The 19,135-nt window shown below is 45.6% G+C and overlaps 1 protein-coding gene and 1 long non-coding RNA gene across 2 annotated transcripts in view; both read right to left on the bottom strand.

Annotated features, from left to right (window-relative positions):
- Nucleotides 1-998: 998 nt before the first annotated feature.
- Nucleotides 999-6,168, bottom strand: LOC121288652. Its single transcript, XR_005945401.1, has 3 exons — nt 6,098-6,168; nt 5,540-5,669; nt 999-2,371 (listed from the first exon to the last, which is right to left on the bottom strand). It is a non-coding gene; the product is annotated as an uncharacterized LOC121288652 (long non-coding RNA).
- Nucleotides 6,169-8,932: 2,764 nt separating this feature from the next.
- Nucleotides 8,933-19,135, bottom strand: part of sdf4 (stromal cell derived factor 4) — a 77,410-nt gene continuing 67,207 nt past the window's right edge. Inside the window, exons 5-6 of the mRNA XM_041206616.1 lie at nt 16,843-17,018; nt 8,933-10,237 (exon numbers count right to left, since the gene is read on the bottom strand). Coding sequence (XP_041062550.1) covers nt 10,061-10,237; nt 16,843-17,018 — 353 coding nt within the window. The 3' untranslated portion in view covers nt 8,933-10,060. The remainder of the gene's footprint in view (nt 10,238-16,842; nt 17,019-19,135) is intronic.

Here is a 19,135-nt window from a genome sequence, read left to right as displayed (position 1 = left end):
GTGGGGATCCCTCTTAACCTCCTCCTGACTGGATTGTAAAGCTCAAGATTCTTTAATTCTTTCATATCCCTTTACGCTTGGGTATCCATCTCTCTTTGGGGTTATCTCCAACCTTTTATGGATGGCCTGAACTGAACACAAATGCTCCGAGGCACTGCATTGTGAAGTCTTAACATACAAGGGAGCGTAAGGAACAATGAAAGTCAACAGATCGGTTAGATGGAACTACTTTACACAGGGATGTTGATTATATGAACTGACCAACTGGGGTGTAATAGAAAACTGGATAGATAGTTAACAGAGTATAAGACTGAGTATAGGTGGAGTAGGGGTTTGGTATTTTTCAAAGCTTGCAACTGATCAGAGAGATTGTAATGGCCTCTGTCTGGTTCCCATATTCTCAATCTCTCTAGATTTGTATTCTGCTGTTCTGGCTGGACAATTCTACTAGTTTTTGAAGTTGGTTATCACAAGGTCCAAAGATTGAAAACGACAAGTCTACTATTACACCAGGGATCTTTTCCAAGTCACTGGGTGGAATTTTACGGTCCTGCCAGTGGCGGGTTTTGTGGTGGGTGGGAGCGGAAAATTTGGAGAGGAGCCAAAGTCGGATTCCCACCGGCGGGAAACCAAGCCGGAGTTTTTCCCCTCGCTACCTTCATGGTGGGATCATGCTGGGCCGGCTTTCCTGCTGATCCATGTCAGGAATGCCATTTGCATGTATTATCATCTCATGAATGCTCATTAAAAATGCAACTCGCCGGAATCACGCTTCTCCTCCTAATTATGTGCCACGCCAGCGGGAAATTAGACCGGTCTGAATCACGACCGAATATAAGTGGCGTGCAGCTGCCCACCCTCACTTCGCTCGTGACTTCGAGGTGACGGCCTCATTCAAAGTCGACCTGCAACAGCGTTGCTCTGGTTTCTCACCGATGCCAGTGTTAGCCCACACGGGTGGGGGGGTGGGTGTAGGGGTGGTCTGCTCACAGTGGGTGTCTCTGTACTCCAGGAGGACAGCAATGAGTGCGTGCTGTGGATCTCAGGCAGGGCTGCACTCAGAAACAAAAACCAGCATTGCAACTAAGGGCTGGGGGTAGAGGGGGGAAAGATGACAGAGACATGAGGAACAATGGGGTATGGTGGGGTTGGAGAGGGGGAAAGGATGACAGAGACAAGGGTGTCAATGGGGTATGGGGGGCGGGGGAGGGGATGACAGAGATATGAGGGACAATAGGGTATGGTGAGGTTGAGGGAGGCAGGACGGTGGCAGGCAGAGGGAAGACAGAGGGTGTGGAAGTTGGAGCATGACATGGAAGACTAGAACACAGACACAGGAGGGGGTGGATGGGAATCGAACAGTTTGAATGGGAGGAGATGCACACAGGCTTGGGAATTGGGAGGGTGGGCGGATTGTGTTAGTGTGGCACAAGAGGAATGGATGGGTTGCACAGAGACTCATGGAGTGGAGGGGAGAAGGGAGACTGTGTCATGATCAGTTATGAAGGAACTGGAGAGCTCATTGAAAGACACTCATAGTCCTGGTATGGGGTCAAGGGGTTGGAGTGAAAGATGAAAGGCAGTCCTGAGGCTTTGCAGGCCATGCTACAGGGCTATGCTTGGCACGCACGTCATAGACCCACTCCAGGGAGGGGCAAGGCCTGCGTGATCAATTGGGATAAGGCACAGCTTGATGTGCAGGGTATGTTCATTGTCTTACTGTTGGTGGTGATGGGGTTGTCCGGCTTGGTGCTGGGTTGCAGATGGGATGGTCATGGTTAGGGGAGGCGTCTGCAGTCTCTAAGTGGGGAAAAGGTGATGTCGGGGGGTAGTCGAAGCTCTCCTGGAGGTGGGATGGTGGGAGAGTTGGCTGGTGTGGTTGTTCTCCTCTGTATGCAACCGTGCACACAGCCTTGAGATGGGGAGGGGTGAGGTCCACATGGGGCATGGGGATATCAAAAGTGATGGGTTCAAGGGAGAGGGCAGGAATGTCCATGACAATGACAATGGGATCCAGGGTTACTGGGGGAGGCTGGAGAATCACTGGAGGGAGTTCTACCTGCACACTGTGAGGTTCCAGGAAGATTGGAGGGATCCTACAACATCTATGTCAACAAGGTGCTGAAGCAGTTCCACCCCGACATGAGGTGGAGATCTCCAAGGCCATGAGTGTCATCAACTCATCCGTCAGCGACATCTTCGAGCGGATCACCGGCAAGACTTCCAGCCTGGTCCATTACACCAGGCAGCAGATCATCTCCTGCAGGGGGATCCAGAGCGCCGCCTGCCTCCTGCTGCTGGGGGAACTGGCCAAACACACCATCTGAGGGCACCAAGGCAGTCACCAAGTACACCAGCTCCAAGTAGAGCTCTGCAATTAAGAAAAAAGGCAGGGGGAGGGTCAAAGCTGGTCTCAAAGTAAAAATGCAGCACCACCATCTTGAAACCTCAAAGTTATTGTGCAGTTTAAAATTGTAACTGGGAAAGAATCTGCCAGGGAGGGGGTTGAGGCAGTGTGGGAGGACCCCATGGCGGGTCTAAGGGAGCACCCTCAAACTGCTTAGAGTCACAACATAGAAATAGAGTCAGAGTTGAGAGAAAAGATGTAGACTTCCTTGAGAAGATGCAATTGGAGCCACTGCCTTTTGGTGCACTTTAACGAGAGACAATGCAGGAGTCAGCGACTTCACAATACAGTTGCTCCATTTGAGCGTTAAAAGAGAGGTTTATGAGAATGGAAAATGCAGGGAACTGTTAAGGAAGCACAGCTGCTGCATATCTGCCAGATCATCAATGAAAGCCTCCAATGTGCTTTTCCCAGTTGGCATGGATAACGGGCCAAAGATCATTGCTGAAGTGCAAGTTGAGCTTAATCAGCATATGAGATCAGATATTGCAGGAGTGCCTTTGCTAATGTGGCACACTCCATGAATGTGTCGAAACTTCTTCTAACCTCTGTGACATTGAGGTGTCAAGTATCAGGGTTGGCATCTTGGTCACCTAGATCTGTGAGTTTGTGCCTGAGCTGCAAGGATGTATCAGCGATAAGCTAATAGCGCAGATGCAGCTCTAGGGCATGACAGTGGCTTTCTGTTTGCGAATGGGAGGTCTACTATATTTACCCAGTAATTCATTAATCTGTTGCATCTATCAGTCCGCAGGGAGGAGGAGGATTAAATAATGGAATCTGAGCTCAATGCTGCCTTCTTGATGGCAATGATCCGACTAAGGAGGAGAAGAAGGGCCCGGCTCTGCCCAGCACAGCTTCGAGAAGAGGCCCGGCCTGGTCCTGGGGAGCCCCAGCAAGCCCTGGAGGATGAGGAGGTCAGACACATCCCTTGGAGGCAACTTGCACAACCAAGGGTCTATCAAAGATGCCTTTCCTATCTGGAGATGAGCAAGAGACAATGCCACACACATCTACGCTTGTCAAGAGATGTGGCGGATCATATCTGCCACATTCTGCAGGAGGATCCAACGCCCTGTAGACTGGGTGGGACAACTCCTGCCAGTGCTCAATTTCTTTGACTGAGGATCATTCCAGGGATCCACAGGGACCTATGTGGCATCTTGCAGGCCGCCCCACACATGAACAAATCACAGAAATGACGGATGCCCTCTACAGTGAGGCTCATTATTGTGTGAAGTTCACACTGGGTGAAGCTAGCCAGGCTGCTAGATTCCAGGGTTTTGGAGGAGAGATACAACGTGGCGCATAGTTTGATAAGATCCATCATAGAGCAGACCATTGGCATCCTTAAGGTGCACTTCCGCTACTTGGACCACTCAGATGGGGCTCTGCAGTACTCTCCTGAGAGGGTTCGCTGCGTCTGTCACTTCAAACGGGAGATCCTTTGTCAGAGGGAGACATGAGGGAGGCTGAGAGCTCCTGTGACCAATGAAGAGCAGGAAGGGCAGGAACCTGAAGAGGGAGATGAGGGTCAGCTTCCACATGATGATGCCATGGAAGAAGCCCAACGTGGAAAACGCGTGCCATGCTGATAGCCACAAGATTCCAGGAGTAAGGTGCAGGCAATGGGACATGGCCACACTCCCCCTGTCCCTTAGCACAAGGCCTGTGCACAGAAAGACCTTTCCAACAGTAACATCGAGAGCAAGTTCAGCATTTAGACTTGCACTTTCAACCCTCATGATTCACCAGGCCCTAACCTTTGGAAAGGTTAGTGGCAAACCCTGTATCTGTACGCTCTGGGAAGTGAAAGTCGGCACAACAGTGCAAACGTCGAATCAAAGGACTTGATGCAGTCATCACTACATTAGTGAGAAACTACAGCGCACACTGAGACACTCGCATGATTGGAGAGACCATCGTGGCTGCAGGTCTTGTGCCTTGATACTACCAAAGAAGACAGCCATCTCATTTTTAGAAACAATTACAGCTAAATTTCCAAGGCTATTGAGCACTCCTAACTCCATGTTATCTTGTAAGAGTAGAGGTTACTAATACATTATGCACTTCCAGTAAAGAGTTTGACACATTTCCCTGACATAACACAGGAGCTGAGTAACTATTATGACAGCTACACTTAGCACGATTGTGAGGCTCACACAGGGAGGCAATCACGGAGTTGGAGCATGTCTCAAAATGCACGACGCTTTCAAACAACGAGACCATTCTCATGAACAGCAAAGGTATTTACAAAGGTGCATGATATATACACTGATTGAACACCTATGACGCAAAAGCGATGTCAAATTTTCTTAATTTTTCTAACCGCACTGCTATGTCTAGGTGCATCCCCAACACCTGCAGGAGCGGTGGAGGCAGCCTGCTGACTTCTATGCCCTATTGTCTTTGATGGCTTTGTTGGGCGTCCTCTAGAGGGCCAAGACCTTGAGTGCCCTGGCCTGCTTTGGGTCTCCTGCTGTGGGGCAGGTGCACCCTCCTCAGCCTGTACAGCTGCAGGTGATGGTGTCACAGGCTGAGGGAATTGGATCAGCTGAACACTCTCGGAGTCACCTGGGTGGATGGCCCCAGGGTCTCCAGTTGCTGGTCCTCCTCCCTATGAGCACCCCAGGGCTCCTGACTGGCTCCCTGAGGACAAGACGCTCCTGGAGGGAGGTCAATGTGTCCTGCCCCCCCTTTCACCTAGCCACTGATGGATCCCACCAATGCCTATGGTGAGGGAGTGCAGGCCCAAGTGCAAATCTAGCAGATCTGCTGGACCAAGGTTTCCAAGGCAGCTGCCACGCTTCTCATGCAGACTTCGAAGTACTCGCATGTTGGAACATTGGACATCAGGCAGAACGTGGACGGACTCCTCCACCCTTCGTTCCACAGACTACCTCTCAACTCTACCTGATTTTCCACCACCTGTTGTTGCACCTCCAGCATGTTAGAGACGGCCGCTTCAGGGGCTCATCATTTGGCTTGGGCTCGGCAGGTGTCTGATCTCCAGCAGTCTTCTGAGTGCCAGAGACCTGGGCTGTCATTGCCTCCAGCTGCTGCGGAGGTGTGTTTGTGAGGTGTTCCCCAGAATGTGACCCCGAACCTATTCTAGAACTATGTATGACCCACCGGCATGTGTGTCTTTGCACTGGTTGAGGATGCAGGTGAATACTGTGATGGCTCCTCATCCTCAGCATCCTCCTCTGAGGTGGCCTGGGGATTATGGCAGCTCTGGTGATCTTCCTGGACCTGCTGGTGCCTTTAAGAGAAAGAAGATAGATTTAGTTCATGAGCAGGCTGAATGCAACATTGCATGTTTTTTAGCCCTTACCACTACGGTTCGCACTCCCTTTGACCTTTTGTTGATGACATCTTTAGCAACCTCCCCTTTGCCCCCACCTATCGCTGGCCTTCTATCCAACTTCAGCTGCTCCACCCACCTTAAACAGTATAAATTTCACCACATTCCTACTTCTCCATAGCTCTGAAGAAGGGTCATTTGGACTCAGAAGGTCAACTCTGTTTCTCTCTCCACAGATGCTGTCAGACTTGCTGAGTTTTTCCAGCATTTTCTGTTTCTCATTGCACCTTACTCCCTGAGAATATCAAGATGTGGTCAACACATGGAGGGCTCATCCATACTGGCTTGCTGGGAGAGGTCGATTTCGCCTTCCCCACTGGACCGACCTTTGTCTTCGCCTGCCAGCTCGGCCCCATCCTCCTCAAACTGGGGCATCTCCTGGATGTCCGCTGTCTGTCCTCCGGTCTGGGATATCAGCCTCCGGCTGTGGGCGAGTTTGGCCTGCATGAAGAGAAATGGATGGAATGTGGTGAGAAGGGACGGAGCAGAGGTTGGGAAGCATGCATGTCTGCCGTGTGTGCTCTGCCCTCCCAGTAAAGGCTGAGGATGGAGTCTGTGAAGCATGGTAGATGAGACGCTGGTGATGTTAAAATGTCTGTGAGACGATCAGTGCTGATGTCCCCCCCCCCAACTAATATTGTGTGAGTTCCCTGAGCAGTGTAACCCTTTGAGTGCATGATGCCATTACGAGAGTGTGAGATTGGACTGAGCTGAATGTTGACTTACCCTGGTGGTACAGATCAGATCATTCACCCTCTTCCTGCACTAGATGGCATTTCTCCGGCAGGCGCCCGGTGAGCTGACCTCCCTTGCAACTGCCTCCCAGGTCGGCGACGTGAGGCTGGTGGGCCTCCTGAAGCCATCCCTTGGGTAGAGGACATCCCGGTGCTGACGGACTCTGGTGATGAGGGCATCAAGGTAGTCACTGCTGAACCTGGGAGTAACTTTTCTCTTTGGTGGAGCTATATCGGGAAGTTCCCTGCACATGGCTGGCCTGCTGAGAGTAATGCGTGTGCTCGGGTGGTGTTTAAATGCGGTGCCCAGACCATCGACCCGTTAGGTAACAGCGGGGGAGCCGAATCACTTCCTGCCCTGCCATGTGATTCAGAGAGCTGCTCACTGATGCATAACTAATGAGCTTCTGAACATGAAATCTGACTTCACTGCTTTCTCTGTTTCATTCTGAAAAATCAATACTCGCTTTTGGTGGCCAGGTCAGTTTGTGGCTCATGTTATCCCAGATTCCTATGGCTTCCAGGTTATAAGGTTAGGTTGGACTTCATGAAGCAAACCAAAAAAAAAGTCAAAAATCCACCATAAAATGTACAAAAAAGTGCATTTGGCAAGCAGTTGGAAAATCACAGTTCTGTAATAGTGTGAATTTTACATGATTTGGTTACACAAGCTTGCAAAAACAATGCACGTGGGGCATGATATCCCAAAGTGGGTCATGATGTAGGGCTGCTCTCTCAAGCCACCTTAAAACACAGTGGGCTGAATGTTATGTACCCCCGATGGGCATATTTCCCGTGGAGTGGGCACATAAATTGGGGTGGGCGACCATCCTGTCACCTTCCTGCTCACATCCGAGTTCACCAGGAGCTGCCCCAGTTTGAGGAGGATGGGGCCGAGCTGGCAGGCAAAGACAAAGGTCGCTCCTGTGGGGAAGGCGAGATCGGCCTCTCCCAGCAAGGCAGTATGGATGACCCCTCCATGTGTTGATCATATCTTGATATTCGCAGTGAGAGGTATGCACTGTTGTATTCTGCCTGCTCATGAACTAAATCCGTCTTCTTTCTCTTATAGGCACCAGGGTGTTGCTGGATGCTGAAATCTGATAATACACAGCTCGTACCATAAAATGTTTGGCATGGGCAGCAGAGCAGGAAGCTCAATTTTTAACCTCAAATGATCAAAGGGCAAGAATGGGGGTGGATGGAGTGTTGCTTTTCGGGGGTTGCCCTTTGCCGATCGCAGGGCGGCACCTCCGTTAGACTACCTACTCCTTCCCTTAAACCCACCCCCTCCCTCTCTTCCTAACCCTCGCGGGCCAGGACTCCGGACTTACCTGCTCTGGGAGGGTCCTAGGCCTGAGGCGTTACCTGCAGCCAGATGCCACTGACACCTTCCTGGCACCGCAAGACTGAGGGAGCTGCCGGCCAATCCGATTAGCCGGCAGCTCCAGGGGGCGGAAGTCCCACTTGGCTCTCGTTAATAAGCCCCGCAGTGCTTAATTGCTGCAGGGCAGGTCGGCATGGAGCGTGTTAGCCCCACGTTGCTGTGGTTTTGTGCCATCTGCCCCCCTGCCCCATATTATTCCACCCACTGGTTCTCATTTAAACACGTTCCAAAAAGTTATTCACTATTTTCTTCAGTAAAAACACTCTTGTTTCTCTAATCCATGATTTTATTTGATTTGGTAAGTGCGTGTGTGATAAACAGATTCACTTGAACAATAAATATTAAGAACAATAAATGTAATCAAAGTCAAACCTAAAGAATAGCAAGATAAAGCTGGTTGAAATTTTTGAAGCAAATGTTCACATAATAAATTATCAGGCTTCCCACTGGGAATTCAACTGGGATTATTATCCATGGTGGTTTATTGAACTTCCAGCAGCACAACAGCATATCATGGCACAGTTTCTATTTTTAAGAGAATTATGTCGGAGTTCATTCTGGAGTTGCTTTCCTGTGGCCTGAACACATATTACAAGCTTTCTGCAAAACTATGAAATTAAATACTTAAGTAGCTGTTGCAAAAGATAATTCTAGAAAAAAAATTTCTGAAGTAATCCCTCATCGTGCATTACCCTGATTATCTGCCACCACAAAACAGTTGAAAGATTTCCTTGTTGATATAGATATATCAGTTCAAATTGCTGTATCGGTTGCCAAACACTAATCTTGCTTCAGAGGGTAACACTTAGATTAATACTAAAGATCACCAACTATCTCCTTCAAGCACAACTCAGTCTCTGGTAACTACCATTTCTTAATTGCAAAACAAAAACAGAATTACCTGGAAAAACTCAGCAGGTCTGGCAGCATCGGCGGAGAAGAAAAGAGTTGACGTTTCGAGTCCTCAAGTTCTGTCGAAGGGTCATGAGGACTCGAAACGTCAACTCTTCTCTGCCGATGCTGCCAGACCTGCTGAGTTCTTCCAGGTAATTCTGTTTTTGTTTTGGATTTCCAGCATCCGCAGTTTTTTTGTTTTTATTTCTTAATTGCAATCTGGCAGTGTTCTGCAGTGCCTCTTTATGGCAAATGAGCTTAAAACAAAATGACTCGAGCTGTGTACATTTTTCGATCGGGAGACAATTCTTTTGCTTATTCACGTAAATCTGTGGTGTAGTAATCACACACATAAAGCCAGAATTCTAGAAACAGAATTAAAGAATCCTGCGTCCACAACTGGATTAAATTTGCTCTTTTGCACTTACACTATTTTTGCACTTTCAAAGATGTAACAAACCAACTGGCTGAGCAGGGAAACACTCTTTCAGCCCAAATAATTGACCGTCATTATGAACACATGCCATGGAAATCAGGAGAAAATCCCATGTAGCATGTCTATGGGCTATTTCAAAACACTTTAGTTAGTGATCATGGTTAGAAGTCTCACACTCTTAGCAGATGCTGCTGTATTGGCTTCTAGACACCTTTGAGGTGAGTCTTAGCAGATCCACATTGTGTGTCAACAAACTGGAGCTGCCAGGTAGCTTTTAAAGAAAACTAAGATTTTTGACCATTAATGGGACATGTGGTACCAAGTAATTAAACAACTGAGTCCTGGTTACAGACAGCAGTACCCTTTCTGATTGCAGGATGAGCTAGAAGCTCTTCAGCACAGCCTAGTGGTGTTTCACATTCCATTTAAGCAACAATGTGCCAGTGGTAACATGCTCATCTTGAAGATAAGTATAAGCTAGACATGGTGCAGCAAGAGTCCTCTGTGGACCAGCATGGCCCAGTGATGCATAGTGCAGTCATACTCATTGCTCCCTGAACACTGCTCCATCAATCTCACTTTGCGGCCCATCAAAAATTATAGCATTAAAGCAGGGGCTGTTTTGGCCTTTTCTTTGATACGAGATTTTAAACAAAGCAATAAAGTGGTCTTACTGCTTTAAGGTTAAGGAGCTGTCTCAAACAGTTGGGAAAATTGTACACACACAGGATACAAACAGCAGTATTACAAATAGCATTTTGTTTTGTTAAGCAACATTTCTGGTTGATACAGCTTAAGAGATTCCAAGTATATGATTTTGATAGGGGCTCCTCACTCTTCAGAATTCTTCATGTACGCTCTGAGCATAATTCATCAGTTTACTTCCTGTGAAGTACTCGCTGTATTTCAGGATTTCTTCCAGTTCAAGATAGTGGTCCTGGTTCTCATCTGCAACAGCTATCATCTGCTTAGCCTCATTCAGGGCACTGTATTCGTTCATGGGATCCATGTATTCCTGTCAATCAAACAATAATGAGTTAATTATACCTGATTTTCTTTTTCTCTATGCGGGAGAGCGAAGCAGAAACAAGAAGGGGCAGAATTTTTTAAAATTAAAAGGGAAAGCAATATTAAAGCCATAATATATTATTATTTCAAATACTTATCTCAATTTAGCTGAAGATTCAGGTTTATTGGCCTCAGCCTATTGTTGATAATGTGGTGTTATTTATTTAATTTTTGGGGGTATGATGGTAAGCAGCAACGTAACCTGACACAACATCTAATTCAAGCTGCCTCTCCCATCTCTCTGGGTCTGGGAAGGAGATCAGATGCAGCTATAGTGTTACACAAGTGTAATACTTTTCATAATAATTTTCTGATTTGTTGTAAAGTAGGTTTATGGGTATGAGTGTAGATGGGTTTGTCTGTGTGATTTAATTACATTTGGAGTCAGGTAGACTGCAAGCTTGGAATTATCAAAAGAAGCCAGGTGTAGAAATGTGTTTGAAATGATAATGAGTAAATGGATGCTGGTTTAGCATGTAAGGTGTGAAGGGAATTTGCATTTTTAGATAAATGAAGGGATTGTTTGGATTTCAAAGGGATGTTAGTCTGTTTACAACCAGCCAGATAAGCAAGATTAGGGAGTGTGGTTATTTTTCCCAATGGTTACTGACAATATTAGCAACATGGAAGTTTTATATTATGGAAAAGGTACCGTTCCAAAGACATATGGGACAATGGAATTTATATATTAAAGAGAAAGAAATATATATAAAGGAGAATGAAAGGCTATGTGAGGAATGGTCCATGTAAGATCTAACAGGAGTGTGTGAAACAGCCTTGAAGAAGCCTCTAGCCATTTGTGCATAAGTCGGCTATGTCCATGAGCTGAAGCTGGAGAAAAGCATTTGGAATTCCATTGTCAAGTGGGTACTGTGTTAACTTGCTGGTTTTATTTTTAAATCTAAAATCTATTTTGGACTGTTGCCTTAAAGGAGGTGTGTAACTGGGAGTCAGGTTAATTATGAATTTTAGGGGCAGAATTTTGCCCTTGGCGGGCTGGCTCAGCAGGGACAATCAGGAAGCTGACCACCACCCACGATCAGGACCAGACCACGATTTCATGCTGGCAGGCCAATTAAGGCCCACCCACTGAGAAACGCGAGCAGCAGCTCTGTGCTTGGGGGAGGGGGGGGAAGGTGGTGCTGATGAGTGTGAATGGGCTGAGTGTGAACTTTGTGCATGCGTGCAAGTGAGCACTTCATAATCTCCCCGAGGCACAGAGATGAAGCTCAGGGAGATGAAGCACTGTTTAAAAAAAAGGAAATGAAGAAAATAAAAATGTAAGAAAACATGTCCCCTCATGTCATGAGCAGGGGCATGTTATTAAAACAATTTAAAAACTTTTATTTTATCTTTATTTGCTTTTGGAAACCTCATCCCACCATTAGGTTGGACGGGCAGTGAAAAATTTAAGTTAATTGATTAGTTAATGACCTTAACAGGTCTTTTAATTGTTGGCGAACGCACTGACAGCTCTGGCGCGTGCCTGCCAACTGAACTATCGCGTGACTGTGCATTGACGTTGGCAAGCTCGGCTGAAGTCAGTGCGCATCATTTCAGCTCGAGCAGGTCGGGAACGCGCCCGCCCGCCAAGTAAAGATTTCTGCCCTAGGATTTGTTATAGTATGAAGTAATTGTAGCCTTATGTACATGCTTGAAACCTTTTATTTTGTTAATAAATATTATCATTTAATTTTTAAAATCTTTTAAAGGTCTTGGTGGACTCATTACTTCTGAATTCAATGTACACATCGTCTCGTAATAAATACAAATTCCAAAACCGTTGTGAAAGCCTGACCAAGTTTCTCTTGTGAATTTGGTCCATCTGGCACACATCATCTGCCAGGTCGTAACAAGAGATTGTGGGAAGAGCTGAGAAAGGGCTGAAGAAGGGGTCGCGATTCATTTTGATCACTTAAATTCTTTTCTCTTGCTGACATGAGGCTCTCCTCCATGTTTACTTGGTCAAGCTATCACAACGGTTTTGGAATTTGTATTTATTACGAGAAGGTGTGTACACTGAATTCAGAAGTAATGAGTCCACCAAGACCTCTGAAAGATTTTAAAAATTAAATGATAATATTTATTAACAAAATAAAAGATTTCAAGCACGTACATAAGGCTACAATTACTTCATACTATAACAAATCCTGTACTTGAAGAACATTCTGTGACTCTGTCCTCCAAGCATTCACCCACTTTCTCTCAGGTTAATATCCACATAGAGATGGAACCATTTTAACAAATTCAAAGCTGTGCACTTTCCTGCTGTCTGCTTATGGTCACAGTCCAGCCCTTGTTGCCTCCAACTTTGTGCTCGTTCAATTCGAACCTCCTGCTTCTCTTTGCTGTGTCCTGGTTGGCTGCAGCTTTTGAGGGATCTGGCTAATTAGCTTCCAGCAGCAGTCTTACCGTGTCAGCTGTGGCTTGGTTGATAGCACTCTCGCCTCTGAGTCACAAGGGTCAAATCCTACTCCGGGGCTTGCGTACAAAAGTCAAAGCTGACACTCTGGTGAAATACTGAGCTAGCACTGTTGGAGGTGTCGTCTTTTGCATGAGCTATTAAACCCAAGGCCCCATCTGCCTTTTTGGGTGGATATTAGAGATCCCATGGCATTATTTCGAAGAAGAGCAGCAAAGTTATTTGTGGTGTCCTGGCCAAGATGTACCCTCAATCAACATCACAAAAACAGATTATGTGGTCATTATCACATTGCTGTTCATGGGAGCTTGCTGTGCACATACTCTCTGCTACTTTTTCCTACATTACAGCAGTGACTACCCTTCAAAAAGCACTTTTGACTGTGACATTTTTTGGTTATCTCCACCTATCACTGGCTCTACGTGTCCCAACAGCACCCCCCCGCACAGCCACAAACCCCCCCCCCACCCCCCACACACCCACCAACCACCAACCAACCAGCTTATATTTCACCCCTGTTCTATTTTTACTTAGTTTTGTTGAAGGGTCATTCAGACTCGAAACATTAACTGTGTTCCTCTCCACAGATGCTGCCAGACCTGCTGAGTTTTTCCAGGTATTTTTGTTTTTGTTTTAGTACTTTTGAGGTGTCTGGTGGATGTGAAAGGCACTATATGAGTTGCAACTCTTTCTTTCTTTTAAAGCGGATTGAGGTAGCAGCTTGTTCCCTTTGGTTGCAGGCTACATTCTCTAAGAAAGTAGAGTGGCTCCCATAGTCATTTATGGCAGTTCCTCAACATCCATCCTGAAGGGAGCCAGGAATCTGAGGGAAGCACCTTGCCTCTATTGTTTGCCCAAGGTTAGAAATTATTATTTAAAACATCCAGCAACATTATGTGCCCTGTTCCTCAGAACATTTGAATGTCAATATTGGACACCAGGCCTCACATGCATTTTCTTACAGCAAACATTGGGCAGACATTACATTGGCTGCTGGATTGGCAAGGTTTATTTCAAGGGTCACCATTCTGCTGGTTCTGCCTCTTTCAATTACTCCAACATGGCAAGGATATGGGATCAGGAGCAGCTGCACCATCGCGGTTGGATGTGCTCTTGGTTGAAATGATAAACTGAGATCTGTGTCTGTCCTCTCACGTGGATACAAAAGATCCCATTGCACCATTATGAAAGCAAGCAGGCGAGTTCTCCCTGGTATCCAAATCAATGTGTATGCCTAAGCCAACTTGGCTAAAACAAATTACCTACTCATTATCATAAGTATATTCATAACATTTCTCTGATTTGTTGTAAAGTAGGTTTATGGGTGTGAGTGTAGACAGGTCTGTCTGTGTGATTTATTTACATTTGGAGTCAGGTAGACTACAAGCTTGGAATTACCAAAAGAAGTTAGGTGTAGAAATGTGTTTGAAATGCTAATGAGTAAACAGATGCTGGTTTAGCATTTAAGGTGTGAAGGGAATTTGCATTTTTAGATAAGTGAAGGGATTGTTTGGATTTCAAAGGGATGTTAGTCTGTTTACAACTAGCCAGATAAGCAAGATTAAGGAGTATGTTTATTTTTCCCAACGGTTACTTACAATATTAACAGCATGGAAGTTTTATGTTATGGGAAAGGTACTGTTCAAAAGACATATGGAAGAATGGAATTTACATATTAAAGAGAAATAAACATATATAAAGGAGAATGAAAGGCTATGTGAAGAGAGGGCCATGTAAGATTTAACAGGCTTTGTGAAACAGTCTTGAAGAAGCCTCCAGCCATTTGTGCATAAGTCGGCTATGTCCACTAACTGAAGCTGAAGTAAGCCATTTGGTATTCCATTGTCAAGTGGGTACTGTGTTAACTTATTGGTTTTATTTTTAAATCTAAAATCTATTTTGGACTGTTGCCTTAAAAATGGGGCATGTAACTGGGAGTCAGGTTAATTAGGAATTTTAGGAGCAGAATTTTGCCCTTGGTGGGCGGGCTCAGCGGGGACAATTGGGAAGCCAACCGCCACCTGCAATTTGATATTGGCGGACCGATTAAGGCCCGCCCAGTGTGAAACGTGAGCAGCAGTGATTGAGTGCTTTTGTGAGCAAATTACAACATAGGAAACACAGCCGCCAATGGTGACTATATTTTAAAGGTACTTAATTGACTATAAAGTACTTTGGGACATCCTGAAGTCATGAAAGGCTCCATTTAAATGCAATCTTTATTTTCTTAGTCATGAAGTGACTTTGTGACTCTGAATCCAAGTCCTGGAACTGGAGTGTGGAAGAAGAAACATTTAATTGGAATCATTACCAACTTGAATACCCTTGGAAGGGGGTCTATAAAATGGACCTTACAAAGAAAACATCAAACATTCTTATCACTCAGTAGAAAAACTATTAGCAAGAAGCCATACCCACTTCCCTTTGCAAAAGGTAAGGCTCACAGTATCTAAACGACTCCTTAAAAGTGGTAAATTCTGTTCTCAGAAACAGATTGCTTGGGTTTTACACTTAAATGAAATTTAACCATAAGGTCTTTATATCTTTAATCTTTATCAACGTAGTACAAGGGCTCTGTTATGATGTGACTAACCATGCAAAAAAAATCCGCTGGTTCATTGACAAGGCTGCAAAAACACAGATAAAAGCACATGTTTCAGAGTTCTATTTCCTTTTTTTTTAAATTAAACTGCGCTAGAGCGCATCACGTTGCTTGTGATAGGGAAAAAGTCTCCTCATTCAACAACTGGACAATTTGTTCCATCAATGAGGTTCAGCCAATGGTCAACATTCTAAATATCCCTTGTAGAAAGAAAAACTCACATTTATGGTGCCTTTCACCAGCTCAGGACATTCCAAAGCACTTTACAACCAATGAAGTGGAGCCACTGTTGTAATGTACAAAGCACAGCAGCCAAATTGCACACAGCAAGCTCCCACAAACAGCAGTGTGATAATGACCAGTTAATCTGTTTTTGCGATGATTGAGATGTAAATATTGGTCATGAGACTGGGGAGACCTCCCCTACTCTTCAAAATAGTGCCATGGGATCTTTTCCATCTCCGAAAGGAAGATAGGGCTACCTAGGTTTAATGTCTCATCCGACAGTTGCATCTCTGACGGTGCAGCACTCTTTCAACACTGCTGCCGTCCTTTAAAGGCACTGAAGCTCCTAAGGCAGGCAATTAACTGCCTGATGGGCATCAAATCCTGTGATGGCTTCCAAAAGCAGACATAGCAGGGTCCCCTCTGGCTTTCTGGCTGGTGGATGGGGCCATCTCTGCGGCCATTAAATTCAGCCCATAGAGTCAATAAGACCAATTGTCGTACGTGAACTGCTGGCTAGACTGATAGTAGGTAACTGAGCAGAGACTGCGGATCAAACCTAGACCTTGTGGATAGTTATGACTAAATGCTACACCAGGCAGTGCTTTCATGCTCTGGACCTTTACAGAGTCGGCATCAGGGATTTTAGTTTGTTGCTGGAAGACTAAAGAGTAATGTTCAGCAGGCATTAGCCTTTCAAACAGTTAACTCTCCTTAGCTGGCAGACAGAGCAGAAGAGGATACTAACCACCACCTTAGGCAGTCGCTAAGCCATCAGGAATTATCTTTAAGCTCTTACAGTTTACAGCTGATGAATCAGCCCAGTAGAGTTCAGGAAAAAGTTAATCATACTCTCTGGATGGTTTTTGTATGATGCTTATTTGCCTAAGTTTTGAGGCAAAATAGGTTTCTGGAGGTTCATAATTAATAACACAGAAAGAAGTAAGACAAATAACACAGAGCCCATTTTACTATAAAGCAAATACGTTTGTGAGCTGCTACAGATTTGCACCCAGAACTGAGGTTTCCAACATCGAACGTAGATAGGTGTTGATCTCAAATGTTGATTGAGGGGTGGCGGAACAGGAAAACAATACACCAATTTAAACAGCAAAAATTAAAATGCTTGCATGGCGTCCACCAATTGTGTGGCTGCCAAAGTCTTCCCTTCAATAATAAGTAATTTTACATTGAATCAGCTGAAGCCAAATATTCACGTTTTCAATACAAAAGTTCAAATAAAAAAAAAGTAGCTGTGGTTTAACAACTCTTACCATAAAAGAGTTTTGAAGAAAGTACTCACCTCCAGCTCTTCCATTGTGACGATGCCATTTCGATCAGCATCAATAACCTCCTCAAACTCCTTTCTTCTTTCTTTGACCCAATCATCATCAACATCTTGAGCCTCTTGGTTTTCCACTGTGCCGACTGGCAACGAAATGAACTCTGATACTGTCAACCTTTTGTCTCCATCTTGATCTGCAGGAGGGAACCCAGGTCCATTAGTACCGTAGCACACCAGAAAAAACAAAATTCCATCAAGCAATGGTTGGGACACATTTCAAACCCTGGCATTTATTGTTCAACCGTACTGTCTGTATAACAGCAGAACAATAAAATAAAAAGAGATGTCGTATAGAATTCTAGTGATCAAAGTATCAGTGAGGCACTAACTGCGCATTATACTAAGACTTTTTAAATGCCAAAGTGTCTTTGTATTGTAGTTCAGAGATCCACTATTCAACCTTCTTCTCTAATCATGAAAGGTTTTCTACAGCTTCCTTTGTGGGATGTCAAGGAATTCTTTTTTTTAGTTCATGCATGGGATGTGGGGGGTCACTGGCTAAACCAGCATTTATTGCCCATCACTAATTGTCCTTGAGAAATTCTGCCCAACAGAGTCTTCTTCCATCCCCAAAAAGGGATTGATCTACCTCTCGCATGCTCCTGTTTCAATTCCCTTTTGGCAAAAAAACTGCTTTACAGGTTGGCAATAAAGTGTTTTCTACTCACATCTTCAGCCCATTCAAAAGGGTGGCAAGGCTAGGCTGCGCTCTCTCTTCCCCCACTCCCCTCCACCCAACAAAGAGGCAGTGTAGTTCTCCCATTTTCCAGCATCATTTTTCAACAGGTGCCTCTGTTGTGCTTCACCTGGCTTGGCCAGGCTACCTTCCCCAAGTGTCACAGTGGACCCCACCCTGGAATTTGGGGCCCATTTAAGATGGGGCCGATAGCCTTCCACAGAGGTTACCAGAAGCACCGTCACCAGTGCTGGAGCGACATTCCCGTTGAAAAGCTATTTCATATTCTCTCTTCACTCCTTTTCTGAGATATCTCAGCAACAAGCACCATTTCCCTGGCAACAGTAGGTAATGTTTTTCTGGGTTAAGGGCTTCTCAGTGTGTGTCATCGGATTCCATATTCAGTTAATGCAAATTTCCACGTACTGGCAATGTGAATATGTGACTGATCTAGATACAAGAAAACATCACAGGAACCCACAGAATGGGTCCTTTTACAAAAAGGTGAAAAATAACAATGGGATCACTCGCCATCTTTAACCTGTTAGCAAGTTTTTGGGGTCAGCTGTGGAAAACAAAAGAATTTCAGAGCTATTCATTTCAACCTCCAGTGGTGCCACCTAACTGGCTTAAAAAAAACCCTTGATGGAAAACCTGCATTTGTATAGAACCTACTACTCTCCAGGATGTCACAACACACTTTACAACCAATTACGATATTGGTTGCGGGACAAATGCTGAGCACGAAATCTAAAGGGCTCCTGGGCCAGAATTTTCTGTTCGGCGTGAGGGGGCTGGCCCCGCACGCTGACACGTAAAATGACGCGTGGTGACATCAGGCGTGCGTCCCGTCACCGCGCGTCATTTTGATTTTTCATTCGGCGGGCGCGCACCAGAGTCAGCTGCGCGCCCGCCAAATGGTCAAAGGCCTGTTAAGGCCATTTATAAACTAATTAACCTAATTGTCAGGGCTGCCCATCCAACCTTAAGGTTGGCAGGCGGGCGAAGAGCCCAAAGCAACCTTCGCATTTTTCACGAAACCTCATCCACGGGCGGGATGAAGTTTCATGAAGGGTTTATTAAATTAATAAATATTTTTCAAACATTCGATAAACAGGTCCCGGCTCCTGTGACGCTGTCACTTGAGGGGACATGTGGAAATGATTTTTTTTATCTTGATGTTTCAATTGAACATAATCTCCCTGAGGCAGCTCTGTGCCTCAGGGAGATTTCTGTGCTCTTTCATGCGCATATGCACGAAAGCGTGCAGGTCCCGACTCTCCGTCCTCCCCCCACCCACACAGGTAGCTCTGAGCACTACCAGGCGCGCGTCAAACTGGGTGGGCCTTAATTGGCCCACCCACGTAAAATGGCGACAAGCAGCTGATTGCAGGTGGCGATCAGCTCCGCGCCTGCCCCCTACTGGCCCACCCGAAGGGGAGGAAATTCTCCCCCTCATTTTCTTCAAATGATGCCATGTGATCTTTTACAATCCACCTTTATTTGTTTGTATGGCTGGGGAAGCAGTTGTAGCTCAATGTCAAGGTTTAACAATCCCTTCAGCGGCTTCAGCTG

The sequence above is a fragment of the Carcharodon carcharias genome, chromosome 15 (genome assembly GCF_017639515.1).
Source record: "Carcharodon carcharias isolate sCarCar2 chromosome 15, sCarCar2.pri, whole genome shotgun sequence".
Lineage (NCBI taxonomy): Eukaryota > Metazoa > Chordata > Chondrichthyes > Lamniformes > Lamnidae > Carcharodon > Carcharodon carcharias.
This window is presented reverse-complemented; position numbering and strand designations above follow the sequence as displayed.